The sequence below is a fragment of the Hippocampus guttulatus genome, chromosome 4 (genome assembly GCF_054856545.1).
Source record: "Hippocampus guttulatus isolate MCC_2025c chromosome 4, RoL_Hgut_1.0, whole genome shotgun sequence".
In the NCBI taxonomy this organism is placed as follows: Eukaryota; Metazoa; Chordata; class Actinopteri; order Syngnathiformes; family Syngnathidae; genus Hippocampus; species Hippocampus guttulatus.
In genome coordinates this window covers 5,457,430-5,478,347 of record NC_141264.1, presented here as the reverse complement: position 1 = coordinate 5,478,347, position 20,918 = coordinate 5,457,430, and the positions used below count along the sequence as shown (strand labels likewise).

Below are 20,918 nucleotides of genomic sequence, written 5' to 3'. Positions count from 1 at the left end.
ATTTTCATTTTACACAGGCAACAGTGGGTAAATGGAAAAAATGACCCCGTGACTAATCTTCAACTCATTCTCTATTATGTTTCTTCTCTGTTACTCATTGCACTCATTTCTATATTTCTCATAGTTAACTGAAGTGAATTCAGAATTTTGTCTCGAAATACATGACTGTATACATGGTTGATCATAATTGCTGAGAACGTGCAAAGACTGAGAACTAGTATTCAATTGTAGAGCTATAGCGTTAAACTGTTTTTCACTATTTCAATTTCCCTTACTTTTGAGGGCGTGGTTAAAACGGCGCCCAATGAAGCACTTGAGCATCCAGCATGAGTCGCTCCCTCAGACGACATAATACAAGTACCTTCATTCCATCACTGGTTATCTGGCGCAGTGGACCATATGCATGCCAACACATGAAGCAATTCTGGTGGAAAGCTGAGGAGAGGTCTGAGTTTCTGTTCTCCACTCGTTCAGCGCTACAGGGTCGCCAACTGGAGGAAAAACAATCTCATTCCCTTAGGGCCCCCACACAGTGACCGATGCGGTTGAACCCGACTGAACTCTCACTCCAATGTGTGGGGTTCAGCAACTACTTTTTTCATGGGTGGGTGAGACTCAGCCACAGGTTTTGGAGTGATTCAAATTTAGAATTGCAAATTATATCCATTCAAAATGCATCAAAAAGCCACAGAAATACAACATATACAGTGTATACTGTACATAGTGTATGTTCACACCCTTAACCATTTTTATTATTATGTACCATAGGATGAAATAGCAAAGTTTGTGTACTAGTAGGCACTGCACCGACTAGATTAAATTGAAGGGTGAATGAGCCCCACCTCACAGTGTCCTCTGGTTAGGTGCAGGGTTCGATTACGCCTCTGGCCTTCCTGTGTGGAGCTTGCATGTTCTCCCTGTGCCTACGTGGGTTTTGTACTTTGTTTTCCTCCCACATTCCATAAACATGGTAGGTTAATTGAACACTTTGAATTGTCTCTCGATGTGACTGTGAGTTTGAATGGTTCTTTGTCTTTCTTTGTCTTTGTGTCCACTGTGATCGGCTGACAACAGTTTCATGGTGTACCCTGCCTCATGCCCAAAGTCAGCTGGGAAAGGCTTCAGCACACCCGCGATCCTTGTGAGGATAAGGTGGTTGAGATAATGGATGGATGATCACAGAAATAACTTTAATGACAAAAGTAGAGTTGTATGTAGAAATGTATCTCTTTTGAGTTGTTAAAAGAATAAAAAAAACTCATGAAGCAGGCCTGCACAAAAATGATGGTACCCATGAAAAGTTTTCCCCAAGGTGAGAGTGGTCAGAGAGTGACATGAGGTAGCCATGGCCACATCATGGTCACCATGTAGCTCCGCCCCTGGACAGTAGGTGCAGGGTGGCTTCGAATGACATCTGTGAGGTTCTTGTGACTGAGGAGAGTGTAATATTAAGGGCCTGCGCCAAGGTACCAATACCACAGAGAGCCCTCTCCATCACCCGCAGATGCCGCTTTGGACAACCAAAGAGCACATTCCAGCAACGCTCTGAGTTCCCGAACAGTCTTCTGAATGTACCCTTTTTGTAACAATTACTTGGCCTGCTAATACCTCTACAGTGTGCGATTACCTCACTAGCTATGCCTACAACCCAAAATGTACTCCTTCCCTGATTGCTACAATTTACAGAACAGTTTAAGATAAGATAAAACCTTTGTCTCACACTGGAGAAATTCGCAGAAATCCGTTTTGTGTCAATTTCCCCAAGTGTATTAAGTATGTGTTCTTGTGATGGGAATTCCAAATCTTCCTTAACAGATGGGCTCTTTTTGCTCAACTCACAAGAAAGCCAGGTTCCTTTGGCTTCCATACAGCTCGATATATATATATATATATATATACACATATATAATTTTTTTTTATACTGCAAAATCACACATGTGATAACCTGATGTGCAGGAGGGGCGTAGAGGCGTGGGACCAGGCATCCAACTCAGGGTGGGCATCAAAATGAGGTATGGTGGCTATTTGGGTGGTTTTTGTTTGTGCTTTTTTTATGTAGACAGTGAAATATGAGTAAAATTAAAAGCGCTGTGCTAAAGAAAACTAAAATAAAACCTTTGTTTTTATGTACCCATTATCCAAAACATTTTGCTTTGCAAGGCGCGGGCCATCCCGCCCAGTGAAGTGAAGTACAACTTTTTTGTCAAATGCGCTGTATGTGCAACATACAGCACAGATTCAATTTCTTCCCTCCCAAAGAGACAAGACAAGCCGCTGCAGTTGCCCGCGCCGCCATCAAAAGAACAGTTAACATAAAATGACAAAAATAATACAACACAACACAGTGGTTTCTTTCTGACTTCCGGGTTGAGTGAACGCTGGCGTGTTGGGCTGCCGCTGCTCAACCCGTATTGCATTTTATTGTTTTTGTAAAGTGTCCTTGGGTATCTTGAAAGGCGCTTATAAATAAAATGTATTATTATTATTATAAGATGTAGTCGTGCTATCTTAACCACTTTTCCTGCATATACTTTGTTTGAAGCAGTTACAGATGAAAAATGAGCGAATCAAAGTGTCCTTTTCACCAGTGGATCAAAGAAGTCATGCTGAAAATGTGCACACGTCTGCTAAAAGCAGTTTGAAAGCATCAAGAAGCGCTGAACAAAGTGGGGCTTTGAAAATGCTGCCCATTACTGGTGCAAAACACAATCGCCCCGGGTGTGTCCAGCAACGACAGTCAAATGGCGCCTACATTCCTCCCAATCAAAATCGGTGCTGATACACACGTGCTGCCAAGAAGGCGCAACCACCAAGCACAGATTCTTCTTTGACGAATGTCGTGGCCAAAAATGCTGAAAATAATCCACATCGGGTCCACACGGCATAACAACAGCACCATGTTACAAAAGACAAAAACTGGGACTTTGACAACTGGAAGCGATTGGTAAGGGTGGCAGCTGCTACCCTTTTACCATGCTAAACCACCTTTGAGCCTGCAGCACGATTTTAGATTAGTCTCGGTCTCGTTTTGATTGACAGCGTGTTGGGGGAAAGCGGCCTCCTTTCCCCCGCGTGTTCATTGAATTTCGGACGAGGAGAATGTTGGTTCTTCAAAACATGAAAACACTGGAATCGATGAACAGTTTCTTCAAAGCTTTTAATAATATTCTGGGCATGAGTGAATTACAGACAATGGCTGTGGGTCACGAGTGCAAAGCAGGAAGAGAATCACATCATTTTTATATTATGAGAAGGGCGGTCCCGTGGCACAAAGTGTGACATAACTTGCTTACTGGCAAAACGCCAGTAGACTGGCCAAAAGGGATAACGGGGCTCACCAGGTATGTAACGAGTTTGAGCAAACAACTCTCCCTCGTTTGTATCTTGCTTCAGAGTCAAAGGAATAGACTGGCACTTGATGAGATGCTTTACTAAAGAATGGCTTGTTGAGTTGATCTCTGGCACCAGAACTTGGAGCAGCTTGCCATTGTTCATCTGGATGTGGTGGCACAAACACATTCGGGTCGGGATATACACCATCGTACCAGTCACCGTAAACTGGAAAACCAGCCCCATCACCAGGGATTCTAGGGTCCCAAAAAGGAGCATCCCCCAAACTAACACCCTCAAGCTCATTTCCATTAGGTGCATTTTGGCTTTCATGATTTTCAGGCTCATCACTGGAACTTCGAGGAACAGGCAACTGAGATGAATCATGGTAGACTTTTGACCAATAACTCGAGTCAGCTACTGGCACAGCAGCACAAGAGCCATAATCTGGGAGGGGGGAATAAAAATTATATCGCAAAAAAACAAAAGTGAACATGTGCATATGGTGTAGAATTGACCAGTTTGTAAAAGATTACAGATTATGCTTCCAATCAGCAGACAGAAATGCCACATCCTGCTGGTATTTTTAAAAAACATTTGATTTTACCATGATGCCAACCACTACTGTATAGTTGATCATATTCACAACAAAGTCACTTACATAACACTGGTGGAGGAGACAGGGAATATTGTCTGGATAGGTCTGCAAAATTATGACATAACACCACTATAAATTCAAGTCAAAGTAAAAGCAAAAGCAAAACAAGAACCACAGCACCAACAAAAACCTTTCTTTACCTGCTATGCACCCACCAAGTGACCTGCACAGGAGCCTGTCTGCAATTGTTTTGCACCACTGAGACCCTCTTTTAAGGTGTCCATACACAAATTAACAGCTAACTAGAAACAGCCTGTGAGAATCAAATGCAAATGGACCGTATGAAAAAAAAATCCCCCTAACCCCCTCTTCTAAACTTTATCGGGATCAAAGCTACTTTATAAGAATGTGATTCGAATTTACTGTCAGAATTGTACGACTAATTCAAGTATTATTTTCACTCTTAAGATTTTCAATTTGAGTACTTTGAAGATCGCAAAGTCGCTGTTCTTAGTTAAATAAATATATAAAAAATAATAAATCCCTGGCTGCATACATGTGTGATGTGTAAACGTTATCGGTAGGATAAAATTTGGCGCACATATTTCGCGGGAATTTGTCGCCATTTTTAAATTAATCATGACGTTAGTTTTCAATGTATCTCATCAAACCAATCAAATGTTGACATCTTTGTCGATGATGTGGCTAGCCAACCAGTGAAGCCGAGAGAAATCTGTCAACGCCTACTTTGCGCTGCCCTCGCCACAGAGTCGCCTTCGAGTTCAGTTTGACAGATAGTAAACGTCGGGACCGTGTTAGACCAATCGTCTTTTGTTTTTTTTGTTGTTGTTGTTGGTAACTTCTTGACTGAACCATCTATATTTTGCTCTTTTAATAGAATGAGAAGGAATTATGGTGGTGAATTCAGTGCACTGGTTTCGCAAATGTCTTCGTTTACACGACAATCCGGCGTTGCAAGAGGCCCTGAATGGAGCTAATACAGTGCGTTGTGTTTATATCCTGGACCCGTGGTTTGCTGGCGCCGCCAACGTTGGCATCAACCGATGGAGGTTTGCTACGTTCATATTTACTGTAGTTGCTATTTACAAAGTATATCTTAATATTAAGTATAATCTTGCAATTTGTGTGTTTCATTCCGTTACGGTCTGGAGTTGAGGTTCGGGCCTCCTCCTGACGTCAGGTGGCTAATGCTAGTTTAGATGGAGACGGTGCGTATTTACTGTAATACTGTATTCATCGACGTTTCATCAATGCGTCGCAGAGAGCGCAATCTCAGCGCTTACGTTATCACTGTAGTGAAAAAAAATGAATCCATTGGATCGTTTTAATTGTGACACCAATGTCTTAAGTTGCAGGTCTCGCTGGCACTTGCGTTGTTTAGATGCACTCAGTCTGTTTCCAAGCGGATTCGGTATTTTCTTGAACCGCTTTTTACGTGAAGGGTTTATGGTCAGTGCGTTATTAACGTCGATAATGAACATGCTGCGTCAGGTGAAATTTGGTGGAAACATGTGTTAGATTTATATAATGTATTCCCTGTGACGCGTTCAGTTGCCATTTATTACTTTCCTCATCAAGCTGAAACAACATTTACTGAACGAAATTAAGAACCATATTTTCAATGTATTCGCCGATGAAAAACGGAATTATGTAGATACAAATGTTATGTAAATTTTGCTTTCATAACGAAGTATCGACAGCAGTAATTCTCAGGGTGGAGATGCTTCAATCAGAAACGCGCGCGTGTGTGTTTGAAAGAAATTAATATCCCTTCTTTACTGTTGTCAGAATCACAATTACATTGATTCTGGCGGCAGAACTGAAGCAAATTTCCTTTTTGAGAAGTGCAGTACTGTACTGTATTATTAGGCCGGGTTACATTTCCAGAACACCTTCATTCACTATTCAAGATTGGGGGCATTTGTCTTCAATCAGAATCATCTTTATTGGCCAAGTATGTAGAACACACAGGGAATTTGTCTCCGGTAGTACAGACTACACTAGTATCATCAATAACAAGCAACTGCGATAAACAAAGTCATGACAAATAAGTATAGAAAGGCATTCCCTAATGTAAGGGTACCGTTGTGCGGTAGTACCACCCAATGACAGCTGTGAGACAATGTGCAAAGTATCAGGCAGAGATAAAGTGATCATTGGTAGACTACAGTACTATAACAGTTGTGCAGTTGGTGCAGAAAATCATTGCATCTTTTTAAAGTGTCCAGTAGCATTATTATGCAACTTAATTCCTGTCCAATGGCTCACTTTTTCCCCCTGAAGGTTTTTGTTGGAGGCACTAGAGGACTTGGACTGCAGTCTGAAGAAGCTCAACGCCAGATTGTTTGTCGTCAGAGGGCAGCCTGCGGAGGTTTTTCCAAGACTTTTTAAGGTCTGATCTTTACTCATGTGATCATTGTACTCACCATGATATTATAATGTGGCGTGCAATTAACTAGTTTGACCAGAGGCATAAGCAAACCTCATCGTGCAGCACAAGAAGGTATGCCCAGTTGCTGCCTCACTTACTGGTCTCATTAAAATGTTGTAGATTTATGGCATTGTCGTGTGTTTCATACAAATATTTACAGAAAATAGGCCGTTACGAGGCTGTTGGTGCCCTTTTATAACCCCCTGACAATGTGACATTTCAAATCAGTTCAAACATGATGCATTATTAGTGTTGTTTTGTTTGCAAGTAGGATTACACAGGCTACAACCAATAAATGAAAAAATAGGATTTTAGAAAATTGCTGTAATCTCTGTGCCCTGCGCACTGTTATTATTAATCCACTACTAAATCAATTAATTATTATGAGTCCAGGACATTCATATTATTTTAAATTTTCAACAGGCTCTCAAGTTGTTTTATTATGTTTTGTCGACACCCCAATCTGATTTGGCATTTCCTTTCCAACAGTTGGTTGAATGGGGATGTTACTAATGAGACACGTCGAAAAATGTTGATATTTCTCGTTGAGTGTTGTGAAAGGCGCTTATAAATAAAATGTATAATTATTATTATTAGTCAAATTATTTTATCTCCCTTCTGTAAGCATGTACAGCACTTTGTATGCAGCGATGGCTGTTTGAAAGTGCTCTATAAATACAGTTGAGTTCTGTACCGAACATCTATCATATTAGAGTTTCCTTAACATTTTTTGTGTGTTTTTACCCCTTCAGAATGATATCAGTGATGATATTTTGAAGCAAAACAAAACAGTAGACTGGAAAACAAAAGAAGGCTGGTAGCTGGGGAACTGTCATTAGTCTGCAGAGAACACCAAACACTGAATGCACTATGATCTTTTTTTTTTCTTTAATCCCATGTTAAGTACGAGTTGCTTGTCAAGCTAGAATGGTAAAAGAATTGTACTTCCACTGTGGCATGCACAAGGTTATGATGTACTTTCACCCTGTTCCTGCTTGTCGCACAAGGTCATGTGACATTTTTTTTCTAATATCGGATAACTTAGCCATCTAGAAATGTGCAAATGTTCCTTCATATTGAGTCTATAATAAATCAGATATTTTTCACACGATGCCACTTGTTCATGTACAATTTTTGATAGGAATAGACACGTTGCAAATGTTAGCACTCATATTCCTTTCTAGACTGAGTATTTTATCTCATTTGTCCAACCTTCGAGGCTTGAATGAAGGCTTTCATATCAGTAGTGTATATTTTCTTTTTATCTGTCAACAGCGAAATCTACATTTTCTACATCTGATTTCTTCATAGTATTTATTTAATGTGAAAAACACTGTTGATAAAAAAAAAAGACAACAAATCCTTGTCTCTCTTCAGGAATGGAAAATGACGAGGTTAACTTTTGAGTATGACCCTGAGCCGTATGGGAAGGAGAGGGACAGCGCCATTATCAAGATGGCCCAAGAGTTTGGAGTGGAGACTATCGTCAGAAACTCTCATACACTCTACAACTTAGACAGGTTTGTGACACATCTACATGCTCACGCAGTATAAAGTTAAGCACAAAAGGATTTGTGTCATGGCCAAAGTCATTGGTTCAATGGGTATCTTCTTGTTAGAAATGACATAAGAAATCAGGAAAACTTAATTTGCCCTCTTTTATGCATATTGCTGACAAAGCTACTGAAACACTATCTTTCGCGGTACTGTATTCCAAAGCAGGAGTCTTCAACCACTGGTCCGTGGACCAGTACCGAGTCTCGGCCCATTTGGGACCAGGCTGCACAGAGACAGACCTGTGAGCTTATTTCATCAGACGTGACGGAAATGTGCGCCACTCTAACCAATCGGAGTTCCCCCTTCTAGCATCTGTTTGCAAGTTGAAATTAACATCCATCCATTTCCTAAATTATTGATTATTACACCAGGGTCGTAGGTGTGCTATAGAGCCTATCCCAGCTGTCTTCGGGCAGTAGGCGAGGCAAACCCTGAATTGTTTGCCAGCCAATTGCAGTGCACATATAGACAAATGACCAATTTGTCCAATTTGACCACCTAGAGACAACTTCGAGTGTTCCAGTAATCTACCATGCATATTTTTGGAATGTGGGAGGGAGAACATGCAAACTCCATATAGGAAGGGCAGAGTTGTAAGGTGGATGTGCTTAACCAGTCAATCACCGTGCCGCCCTGAAATAAACAGAATTTGCCAGTAAATGAAAGAAGAAGCCATTAAACAGAAAGTAATAGTTACACATTGGCCAAACATACAGCTATACGCGCAGCTGATGGGCAGCCATGACTTCCGAAGGTAAGGCTATTTTGACAAGAGAAGTTCCTCCTCTAGCGATCTGGAGGAGGAAGCTGTTGTGCATTGTATGTTGTCAAAAACAAGGCAATACAAGAAACCTGTTGAATCATTTGAACAAGTAGCACCCAAGTGATCAAGTGGAAAGCATGGAAAAAGTGAGCAGAGTTTGCACAGCCTGCCCACGTGAACATTAGCAGTTTAGTCGCGAATAACTAGCCGACAGTCACCGGATGAATGCGGCAATCAATCGTGATCTTTTGATCTTTCACATTTGCAAGTAGCAATGATGCTCATGCCGTATCTAGGATCGTAACTTTGAATTATGATGTTTAAATTATGAGGTGTAATTATTTTTCCTGATTGGCCCATTTTTTAGAAGTTCTCTATTATTTTATTTTACAGTTGTTGTACAGTAGAATAACTTGAAATGAATGAAAAAAAATCTTACGTTAATGGAATGTTTCATTACTCAATAGTTATCTTTGTTGTCAGTAGCAGTGCTTTAAAATTGGCAATTTAAAAACGATGAAAAAAATGCTCACCGGTCCGCAAACAACATACATGCACTTGGCTCAACTGGTCCGTGACACAAAAAAGGTTGATGACCGCTGTTCTAAAGGATGCGGGTTACCATTTTGCAAAATCTGGTGCTGTTGAGTAAGAGTTGGGGCAGGATGCCATGTGAATCATGCCCATTTGGTAGCTTGGGTAGTAGACGTGGCTCCAGTGCAATGAGGAAGATGCATAATATTCTAGATTTTTGGCAGATTTGCTTTTCAAAGGTTTGATATGTGGTCTCGAAAGCTAATCCTCCAGTTGTATGGTCACAGTCTTGCCCTCTGGGGCTGCGGATAAGACGTGAGAATTGAGTGCTCTGGAGACATTACTAACCAAATGAACAGGTGCATAGTTGTTTTTAGTAAAAAAAAAAAAAAGACAAAGGTGGACATTCCAACATCACAGACAGTTGCTCGTTTTGCTGACGACTGACGGGAAACAGACAGACAATGAACCGACTGAAGTGAGTTTTGGTCACTGTAATCGTCACTTCCCCGGTCAGTACCAACAAAGCTTTTCAGTCGGTCAATGACTGACTCATGTTTCGATGACTACTGACAGCAACTCAAGCTGTGTGTCTCGTGCGGTTGTGTGCGGGGATGACTACACCGACAGAACAAGGCTTGAACATGCCCCGTGACCCTTGTGAGGATAAGCGGATCAGAAGATGGGCAGGGGTGTCATCAATTTTTGAGTAACTAAAAAACAAGGACCACATTCGAGGTGCAACAAATAATTGACAACGAATCGATTGTCAAAAATAAACAAATTGTAATTTTTGGTAATCAATTAATCATTTCGTTTTTTTTAATTCAGTTTGTACAAATGCTCAGAATTTCAGGTTTTCAACAGTAAATATTGTCTGATTTCTGTAGTCTTCCATAAATGCAGACTGCTTCATTGTCTTGAATCAAAAACAAAATGATTTTTTTTATTTTACTTTGGAAAACAATGCTAAACTTTTTTTTTGCCTATTTTCTGACAGACCAAATCAGTAACTGAATCATAATTTATGCATTTTCTACACTGTCAGTTGGGGGGGGGGGGGGGGGGGATCCTGTGTTTGCATAAAGGAATGAAAACCAAAACATGTTTTTGGGGAGACGCTATTCATCGATTAACTGACAAATTAATCAATTATTAAAATAATTATTAGTCGCAGCCCCAACCTAAATATTGTGAAGTGTGCATAGAGGAGAGTGGTTGAACAGTTTGCGCGAGTGAAAGAAGTTGGTGGATCAGTTATTCACGATGTGTGCTAAGAGTTAACAGTGCCAGTCCAATCCTCACTAGCACGTCGACTTCACAGTGCAGAGGTACCGGGTTCAATTCCAGCTCCGGCCTCCCTGTGTGGAGTTTGCATGTTCTCCCCGGGCCTGCGTGGGTTTTCTCCGGGTACTCCGGTTTCCTCCCACATTCCAAAAACATGCATGGCAGGCTTATTGAACACACTAAATTGTCCCTAGGTGTGAGTGTGAGCGCGCATGGTTGTTCGTCTCTGTGTGCCCTGCGATTGGCTGGCAACCAGTTCAGGGTGTCCCCCGCCTACTGCCCGACGACGGCTGGGATAGGCTCCGGCACTCCCCGCCAGTCCAATCCAAGTCACAAAACTGGACTCCAAAACACTAACAGTGACTCTGTTTACATTCAAGTCGATAACCCTTTCAAAACATGAATATAATGTTTTTTTATTGACAGTAGAAAGTAAGTATCGGAAACAATGTCTATTTGTGTTAGAATGGTGTCTGTGTGTTGCGGTTTTGATGGGAATATTCAAACCGATCACAATTACCATGTACCTATACAGAGGTAACTCTGTCTGCACACACGTATTGGCAATGTTTCAGAAACCAGAATTTTCACCTTGGCTTGAATATCAGCTGCATATAAACATAGTCAGTGTTCCTGGTGTTCCAGCGATCACACGGGGTATAATTCCACTGGCACTGTTTTTATGTGTAAATTGGCACCCGCACAGAGTTTCTGCGGGGCCAGAAGGCTCAAGTACCCATCACAAATGCAATTGCATGACCCTGTTAGGTCACACTGCTCTCTAAATGTTAGGAACAGATTATGAGACTGCGTCCAAGGTGACAAAATGGCTCTTGTGCACCTTCTTTCCTCATGCCTGGTGTGCTTCAAGGAGAGTACAGTGATCCCTCGCTACTTCGCCGTTCGTTTATCGCGGGTTCAGTGCATCGTGGATTTTTTCAAACATATTTAAAAAAAAAAAATTAAATTGATTTATTTATTTTAACATATACATGGAGTACAGTACTGTATATGTTGCTCTATGTGACTCGCTGTTGTTTTGCAGCTTCTCTCGGACCGTTTGCGGACTTTAAAATTTTTTTTTAACCTGTTTATGTTAATTGGACGCTACTTCGCGGATTTTCGTTTATCGCGGGTGGTTTTGGTCCCCATTAACCGCGATAAACGAGGGATTACTGTACTCAGATCAGCTCAGTGTTACATAATGGTTTGGTATTGAGGTGCATTGATCAATTGACAACAAAAAAAAAATGATCACGTTGATCACAAATTATTTGGTATAATCGATTAATCACTGAGAGACGTTTAATTTGAAATTGTGCAAATTCTTTGAATTTCAGTCTCTAAGACCTGAACAGAGTCATCTGCTTTTGCTTTGGAAAACAATCTATTTCCAAACATGTTACGGAGCAAACAAGGAACAAAATCTTAACAAATTATTGTTTGTGCATTTTCTGCACTGTCAGTTTGAAAAAAAATATCTTGCTTGCTTAGGGAAAGAAATCAAAACGAGTCATATAATGGTCTAGTTAATGAATTATTGAAAGAATTATTAATGGCAGCCCTAATTTGGAACATAGAGTACATGTAGATGAGACTGAAGGAAGCTTAATGCTTGTGTGTGTGTATACAGTACAGTACTGTGTGTTCTGGGAGGTGGGGGGGTGCTTGAGTGCTTGACAACGTGCTTACTGTGCTCATTCTGACCAGTCACGGTGAAGTGACCAATAGGAAGACATGTCTGCTGCAAATCCAGCAACCCTGGATCCACGAATGGCAGACACTTATACGCAAGTTGTATAAGATAGAAAGTAAAAATACACAGCTTTGTCATCAGCCCCAGTGGCAAGACGGAAATAAACCACTGAGTTGAAATGCAAATAACAGACACAGGATTTACTGTTGTTTTGGTGTGATATAGTAACTACCAGGTAGGGCTGTCACGGTTGACTATTTTCAGAATAGATCATTTGTATTGATTATTCCATTGATGAATCTGGTCAATTTTATTTTGTATTAATGCTTAGTGCAACATGTTTTTTCCTTTTACTGTTTCTTAACCCATCATTGTCATGTATTTGGCATTGAATGACTAAACAGTGCCAAATAAACAGTTAAGCAATAAAATACAAGTGTGGGTGATGTTTTTGAAGCTTTTGAAATCTTTAACCTACGGTGGCGCGTGACCTGCGTCACCGGAAGTTGTTAGCGCTCAGCAGTCTGCAATTGCAGCTTGTGATCTTTTATCGTCATCTTTATTCTCATTCAGAGTTTGTTTCGTGTACAATTCACCGAGGGCACGGGCAAAGAATAGGAATCTGGAGGGCCGAGGGAAACACTTTAAAATGGGACATGTGCGCTGCGATAGTTAGCAGGCTGCAAAAGTGCCTCCGTGTCAGGCTGTTGCTCATCATAGCGTGCGTGTGTATGTGCGTGCGCGGTAGCGGGTCGATCACGGGAGGTTGGTTGATCGAAAAGTTGATCTTCGTTCCAAAAAGTTTGGGCACCCCTGGTTTAGATGATCACTCTGTACTAACGAGACTGCCCGTCGGCCTTGTTGGTCGGGAATCTCACTGTCTGTGCAGTTTCCATGTTGATACTTTACCTTTGGTGACATTGCTAAGTGCTAATACGTGTTCCATTCTGTCCCCGTTTCCCCATTACTTGCAGGATAATAGAGATGAACAACAACAGCCCTCCACTGACCTTTAAACGCTTTCAGGCCATTGTGAGCAGGCTGGAGTTGCCCAGGAGACCTCTGCCTTCCATCAACCAAAAGCAGATGGACAAATGCCACACTAAAATAACAGACAACCATGACCAGATCTACAGTATACCTTCACTGGAAGAATTGGGTAAACCGATGTTTTTACATTTGGTCGTGAAACGTGATCTTTTCTTGTGTCGAGATTATTAGCCACACAGACACACAAAGACCCTTAATGTTGCACAAGTCGAGTTAGTGTTTCTCGTTTCTGCACATTGTCGCTGATTGATAAGAGCCAAGATTTTGGAGTTGCTTGGAGGAAATGGAGTCAGGCTTGGTCGACTGGTATTGTGGTGCTCTTTGTCTGCACTCATTTTTGGCATCATCAATGTCTCCAGGTTTCAGGACCGAAGGTTTGCCTCCAGCAGTGTGGCGTGGAGGAGAATCCGAAGCCATGGACAGACTCGGCAAACATCTGGACAAAAAGGTGATCTCCATGCACACATTGACACATTCGATTGCTGTTTTGCAGAGTACAGGCTGGTAGATTCCTTGACTCCCTTGCCCAATTGTCACAGTCAAAAATCAGTTTCACGCAACCAGCTACATTTTTAACGTTCAATTAAAGGAAGCTGAGTTCTGTACTGTTTTTGCCATCCACAGTTTCTTCGAGTAAATAGAGTCCCTCTTCAAACCCTATCCGAATAATTGTCGAGTTATTTTAAGTGTTTCTCTTTGTGGGTGTGTAGGTGTGGGTGGCTAACCTGGAGCATCCTCGGGGGAACATGTGCTCTCTGTATGCCAGTCCGACCGGACTGAGTCCGTATTTGCGCTTTGGTTGCCTGTCCTGTCGGGTCCTCTACTACAACCTCCGAGAGCTCTATATGAAGGTACCACATATAACTCAGGCTAGTTTGTTCTGCTTTTTGAACCGCTGCATCACAATTGATCTCTCAACACTTCATCTTGTTTGAAATTAGCTCCGGAAGCGTTGCAGTCCTCCTCTGTCCCTTTTTGGTCAACTGTTATGGAGGGAATTCTTCTACACTGCTGCCACCAACAACCCAAACTTTGACCGTATGGATGGAAACCCAATTTGCGTTCAGGTGGGCAATGATCAAACTTAAGGCCCCATTTAGTTTTGAATGTTTTTTTTCCCCCCATGATGTTAAAATAATGCATTTTATGTTAGCTTAGAATATCTTTGTCTCATCTTTACAATTGTTTGATAATCTTCAAATTCAAATGAGGAACCGGTGCCCAAAAAAAAAATTTGAAGAGCGCAAATAATTTTCCTGCCTGGATCGGAAGCATTTTGGCTGTTATGATATGAGTTGGTGTCCACAAGCATTTCATAAATTTAACTGCTTGATTCCTCATGTAAATAGATTTATTCTTAATTTTTGTCACAGGCTACATTGTAGTTGTTTTCCCTCGCTTGGACCTTTATAACTGTCAAACCATAAATGTATAATTCATATAATGCCTGCTCAAAAAATATGGATCACTAGTTTGGAAATCACAAGTCAAGGAAGGTAATTAATTGCTCATAATTAGTTTTAAAATGGGTTTGCATATGATTTGCTTTTGCAGGACACATAAAATGATGTGCCATGCTGAATCTGGCCATTGGGCCTCGAGTTTGACACCTGCGTTTGAGTGGATGTGTAAATTGGCACAGTGAAGTACTTGGTAGTTGTTAGCACGTCTGCCTCATGATTGAGAATTCCTTGGTTTGAATCTTTGCTTAGGCCCGTCTGTGAGAGTTTGCACGTTCCCCTTGTGCTTTCTTTGCGTTTCTTTGGGCACTCTGGCTGCCGACTGGTCCAGGGTGTACTCTGCCACTTGCCTAAATTGAGCTAGGATAGACTTCAGCTCACTTGCAACCCGAATGAGGACAAGCAGTAAGCCAGCAATGACTGGATAGACAGTGTGCGTGTTATCTCCCCCCCACCCACGCCCCAAATAAAAAAAATAAATGCATGAAGTATTATGGTGTTGGGTCAAACATGGTCATAAATCTGTCTCCAGATTCCATGGGATCAAAATCCAGAAGCATTAGCCAAATGGGCTGAGGGCCGGACTGGATACCCCTGGATTGACGCCATTATGACCCAGCTCAGAGAGGAGGGCTGGATCCACCACTTGGCTCGGCATGCTGTGGCTTGTTTTCTCACTAGGGGTGACCTGTGGATCAGCTGGGAGAGCGGCATGAAGGTAGGACAAACCTAGTGAAACTTGGTTGTCTACCAGGTACCATAAATGTGATGCATGGGGCAGCTCTTAGAATCTTATGTGCCTGCAGGTGTTTGAGGAGCTGCTGCTGGATGCGGACTGGAGTGTAAATGCTGGCAGTTGGATGTGGCTGTCTTGCAGTGCCTTCTTTCAACAGTTTTTCCACTGCTACTGTCCTGTTGGTTTCGGAAGAAGAACTAACCCAACAGGAGACTACATCAGGTTGGCAATTTGTGGTTCAACATCTCATATTTGCGGTACAGCATTTGCATTGACACTTACTTGCAGATTTCTTTCGGAACTTCTACTTTTTCTCTGAAAAACTCTCATATTTGCTATTTTTGTGCTCAGTCCAGTGTTAAGACTTTCACATTTTTCATTATGCTGAGTTTTTATTTCATTTTGACTTAAATTTTTCAAATTCATTAAAAAAAAATCCTTTGATAAGTTTTTATTAGTTGTAGTGATTTTAGAAAAAATACGTTATTTATGTGCGTGATTAAAAATAAACAGCACAGTAAGTATTGTGTTATAAAAACGACAATAAAATATATTTCAGGAAATAAGCAGATGAGCAACCACCAGGTCAAATGCAGGTACTATATAGCAGTCTACAGACTTTGAAGTGCAATGAGTGCAGTGCATAATACTGCTTCTAAGGTTAGATGCATCACAACAGAGAGTAAAATCCTTCATAAGGCACATGCGGCATGGGCTTTGTTTTGTTTGTGTTTTTTGTCCCCCCGCACCCCCGCCCCCTCCCCTATATTGAATACATGGCCACCCTTAATCTTTAAAAGATATATTTAAGGTAAAACATTTTATTCTCCTGCAGGCGTTACATCCCCATCTTAAAGGACTACCCAAATCGCTACATCTATGAGCCCTGGAACGCGCCAGAGTCAGTCCAGAAGGCGGCAAACTGTGTGCTGGGAGTGGACTATCCCAAACCAATGATCAACCACGCCGAGAGCAGCAGACTCAACATTGAGAGGATGAAACAAGTTTACCAGCAACTGTCACATTACAGAGGACTCAGTAAGTCTGTCTTGTGCTGTGTTGATGTGTAAAGCATGTATGGCATGCCCAGAAGTAATTTTCTGTCTCACTAAGATATCCGTAATTGATATCCAGAAGGCAATGTCAGGTGTTTCGGCATTTTAAAAAAAATAGATTGTAAAGCATTCATTTTTAGGAACATAAAACCAAACAGTGACGTCGGCCCCTATACTGTATTTTGCAACCTGCTGTTCCAACTGTTCGTGGTCTCAAGGTGTACAAAGTCATGGCTATATTCCCCAGGGCGGTGCGAGAAAGAGAGCTGTATTCCTCCTTCACACTGGTATATAGGTGGTGCCGAGGTTTTACTCCTTTGTGCACAGGCCACCTCAGTGGTGTCAAATTTAGGGCCCATGGGCTATATGAGGCCCATAAATGGATTTAATCAGACCCGAAAGTACAAAAATAAGTAGAGCCCGACTAACTAAATGGTCGATGTTAGTTGTATGCAAGTAACACTGATATTCATATTTATTACATGTAACTATTCCATAAGTTTGAAGCCTGATGTACAGTATGTATAATTGTCAATATTAGAAATGTCCCAATCTGATCACGTGATTGGAAATTAGTGTCAATCCCGTGATTTTCAACTGATCCACTTCAATCCCCACGTTGGATGGTCGTACCAAGAGGAAAAAGTAAAAACGCAGTGAGCATATGCAGTGAGCATATTTCAAAATGTTATTTGAAGCATTGCTTTATTCGAATCAGTTCTTTGCACTTGACTGTATTCCTTGAGAGGTTGTACATATTTACATATTTATTTTTAGTTATTGCGTGCTCTATGCCAAATAGGGCGTGCTTTATTTATTTATTTGTTTATTTATAAACTGTTGACCCATGCTACTGACGGGGAATCGGGAGATTGAATTTCTAGTTTCACAATGAGTGTGCACAACGTCACTCATTGGTTCCAGCAGCTTACGGTTGCATATAAATCAACTACTGCAATTTTCTAACAGTGGTTGGTTTGTCTGCATTTTGGGGTGGGGTAACCTCTCAACGTAATGATTAGTGGAAGGAACATGAAATCTCCTCTCTCCTTTTTCACTTGATGTCACATTAGCAGCGACTCTCCTCCTTTGACATTTCATCTTTTTGAAAAATGTTGTTTATAAGCCTCATTTTTAACTGGAGCATTTGTGAACTGATGCTCCACTGTACTTCAAAGCGATAGCTTATTTGCATTTTTTTTAAAGTTTCATGTATCGATGACAATATTGTCAAAACCTGATCGTAATGTCTAATTTAAATTTCACAAAGGCGCAAGTCAGTTTTTCTTGTTATGCTTCTTACCTGAACCAAGAAAAACAAAGAAACAAACACTGCTGGAAAAACATGTTTTTATTCTGTAAAACAGGATTGTTGTGTCAACGTTTGGTTCCAGAAAGTTGAAAACTATGGAAAATACATATTTACCCAAGAGGGGCGCCATTATCTCAAATCACTTGAGCTCTGTTTGTAGAGTACTTTCAAACAGTCATCTGCAATATCACTTAAGGCTTGGGAGAGGTCTGTTTGTACTGTACGTAGTACGTTTCTTTAGACAATATGAAAATAAATGGCAGAAATTAGCAAATGATATGTCTTGTAATTGTATCAGGTTTAATCATTGTTTGTGTTTCAGGCCTGCTTGCATCAGTACCAACGATCCAGGAGGAGGCAGAGCCACTAATGACCGATGAGTCCCAGACCAGCAGTGGCCCCGGTGAGGGCTTACCACATATTTCTTATTCTTCCACAAATACGTCACAATTGCTTTCATAAATAAAAACGGCGCATGCCAATGTTTTCTTTCTCCCATCCCCAGACTCTCCCTCCGTAGTTCACGACAAAGCAACTGGCTGTGTTGCACCTCCTGATTCATCCACAGTCTGTACATCTTCCCACACTGTTTTAAACCCCGAACTGGAGAGCGATGAAATGAGATGCTTATCCCACACACCCGTCAACTGTTCAGATTCACAAATGCACCCCTCCGCAACCATAACATCAACATGTGCCGACCACTCAGCAGGTGTAGAGTCTCCCTCTTCATTAGTGCCCCCACCGGCCCAGAGCCCCTTAGCTAGGACGTGCACGCCTTCCTTAGGGTGTTCCACATTGCCACCTTCTCCTAGTCCGGCTACAGCCCAAACCCAGGCATCTTCTTTCGGAACAAGAAGAAAAAGCTTTACCCGTAAGGTACGCCGTGGTCAGAGGCAACGAGGACGACATAGCTCCCATGCAGTCGCCAGAGAAGGAGAGAGGAGAGGTGAGGAGGAAGAGACGGAGCCAGGAAAAGGAAATGAAAAGATGGAAGAAAGTGTTGAGATGGAAGAAGAGAGAATGGAAGAGGAAGCTTACGCAGGACATTAACAGTCATACACCATACATTAAAAGCTTCATTGCGTTTCGAAACATGTCAAAACAGAGTGATTAAACGCATTATTGCATTTTGAAGATTCAGCTCCAAATACTAATTTCTCTGTATTTTTGTTTGTTGTTGCTTAAAATCAACATTTTGCCAACATCTCAGTAGCGCAAATAGTCCACAAACCCACATTTCATTTTCTCTCTTCTGTTTTGTATCGTTAAGGGTAAATAGCATCTTACATCTGTTCTGGAAAACTGGACAAATAGACAGAATGAGGTGTTTTGAAAAATACACACTCACCACAGGTGCCGATGCAAAATCCGATTAGATTCAATGACTTTTGCATTTTCTTGACTAGCAAAATGTCAGTTTTGATTGACACTGACAATGTGTTTACTCCATGAATGAACAACATTAATAACAACTGCAGTTGTTCAGAACTTCCCAATCAAAATCTTATTCATGCTCCTCAAGGTATGATGCAATTGTACACAACGTCAAACATAAACCTTAAAAATAAACCAAGCCTCATTTTGAAAAGGCATCTTTACTGAAACACTTCCTGGAGTAGATCTCTTTAGATTCTGCAGGTGTGCCAAATTCAGAGTCTGGTGAGTGTGTATTTACAGTGTCTTCTAGTTGAAGCAGTCCCACGGCATTTTACTTGAGTTAATTTGGTCGAAAACAAAATGGGAGACTGCAGTTGCATCTTGAAAGTAAATGATAATTGCCGTGTAATATTTCAAACATGAATTGGGTGATTGTACATTGTTGAATCTTAAGTGAGGGACTCAACAAACATGCAGCACCACATTGAATTGCTACTCGAGACAGTCTTGTTTCACAATCTAGACTTGCCTGCTTTCTCCGATTTGTATGAACATCTTCATTGAAATCCGACAGCACAGGATCACCTGAAGCGTCTGTGCACTTCAGCCCAGAGGGCAAACAATTCTTGATTAACTGACGGGATAAAGCAGTGTGTTTTGACATTTGCCGTAAAGCTATTTTATACTGAATAGCTTCCAGGGTGGCAGATTTAAGATGTTCTGTGGTCTGCATTGCAACTTGGTGAAAATGGAAATATTGAGGCAGGCGTCAAATGGAATGAACTCATTACATTGTAGGTCCTTCAATATACAGCAATACACAACATACCTTTGGTAGCACACATGTATATAATGTACTGTATAGCTATACAGTATACTAGGTGTCAGAAAGGTCCCGTGACTGGAAAGATGTCTTTCAAGGCCAAACTATGAGTTTCCCCTCTTCAATGTGGGCCAGAGTACAAACCAAGCACCTTGACAAAGAGGTCTTGCGGCATTTGTTATGTTGAGTGCCTGAGAGATCGGAATTGTGGCAGGACAACTTGTGGCTACTTCACCTTGATTGTATGCCTACTCAGAATGCGCTGAGTTCATAGTCACTGTAATGGGAAAAATATGAACCCTTAGTCGACAAGAGACAGGACAAATGTTTTTAGAGAAATGAGAAAGACCATTCGATTATAACCATACTGGCGGCTGCAACGAAGTATCACCCCACCTACTTATGTGTCAAGCATATACAAACATGAATGGACCATTTGCTTTCCCCTGTGGAGCAACTGACCTTTGTTAGAACACAGCAGAGTTGATGCGAAAATAGAATTCATACATTTGCGTTCACTGCAAAGAAATCATTTTTTAATGGTCTTCGAAGAATCGAGAAAGTGTGTTAGATTACAGGGTCCTTCGACAAAGGGGGAAATGTGTAGTTTGCATTTGTTATATCCTTTGTGGCACCAGGCTTGGATTTTTTTGTGAAGTCTCATAATACTAAAGTGCAGTCAAGTTTTAATATTTGCCATACTTTTCTTCTGGCAATTGATAATGTTGCTTGTATTTAATGAATGTAGAAAAAAGCCTGAGGTGTTCTCCTCCAAATATTGTATTTATCAGAGTTTGTACATAAAATATTTAAACCTCACTTCATTCACTGTCTCTTTTACTAATAGACTTCATTACACAAAGGGTCATATTTACAGTAAATGCA

General features: G+C 41.2%; 1 protein-coding gene across 1 annotated transcript; it reads left to right on the top strand.

Annotated features, from left to right (window-relative positions):
- The first annotated feature begins 4,695 nt into the window (after positions 1–4,695).
- Positions 4,696–20,852, top strand: cry2 (cryptochrome circadian regulator 2). Its single transcript, XM_086108258.1, has 12 exons — positions 4,696–4,998; positions 6,233–6,341; positions 7,758–7,900; positions 13,192–13,376; positions 13,627–13,715; positions 13,978–14,118; positions 14,209–14,334; positions 15,260–15,445; positions 15,534–15,685; positions 16,299–16,501; positions 18,153–18,233; positions 18,336–20,852. Exons 1-12 carry the CDS (start codon positions 4,841–4,843, stop codon positions 18,881–18,883), a joined length of 2,121 nt encoding a protein of 706 aa, XP_085964384.1. The 5' UTR covers positions 4,696–4,840; the 3' UTR covers positions 18,884–20,852.
- The last annotated feature ends 66 nt before the right edge of the window (positions 20,853–20,918 follow it).

Coding starts and splice junctions, on each gene's coding strand:
- cry2 (XM_086108258.1), top strand. CDS start 4,841: ATGGTGGTGAATTCAGTGCACTGGTTTCGCAAATGTCTTCGTTTACAC. Junction 13,377..13,626: donor ACCTTCACTGGAAGAATTGG/GTAAACCGATGT, acceptor CAATGTCTCCAG/GTTTCAGGACCGAAGGTTTG. Junction 14,335..15,259: donor GAAACCCAATTTGCGTTCAG/GTGGGCAATGAT, acceptor ATCTGTCTCCAG/ATTCCATGGGATCAAAATCC.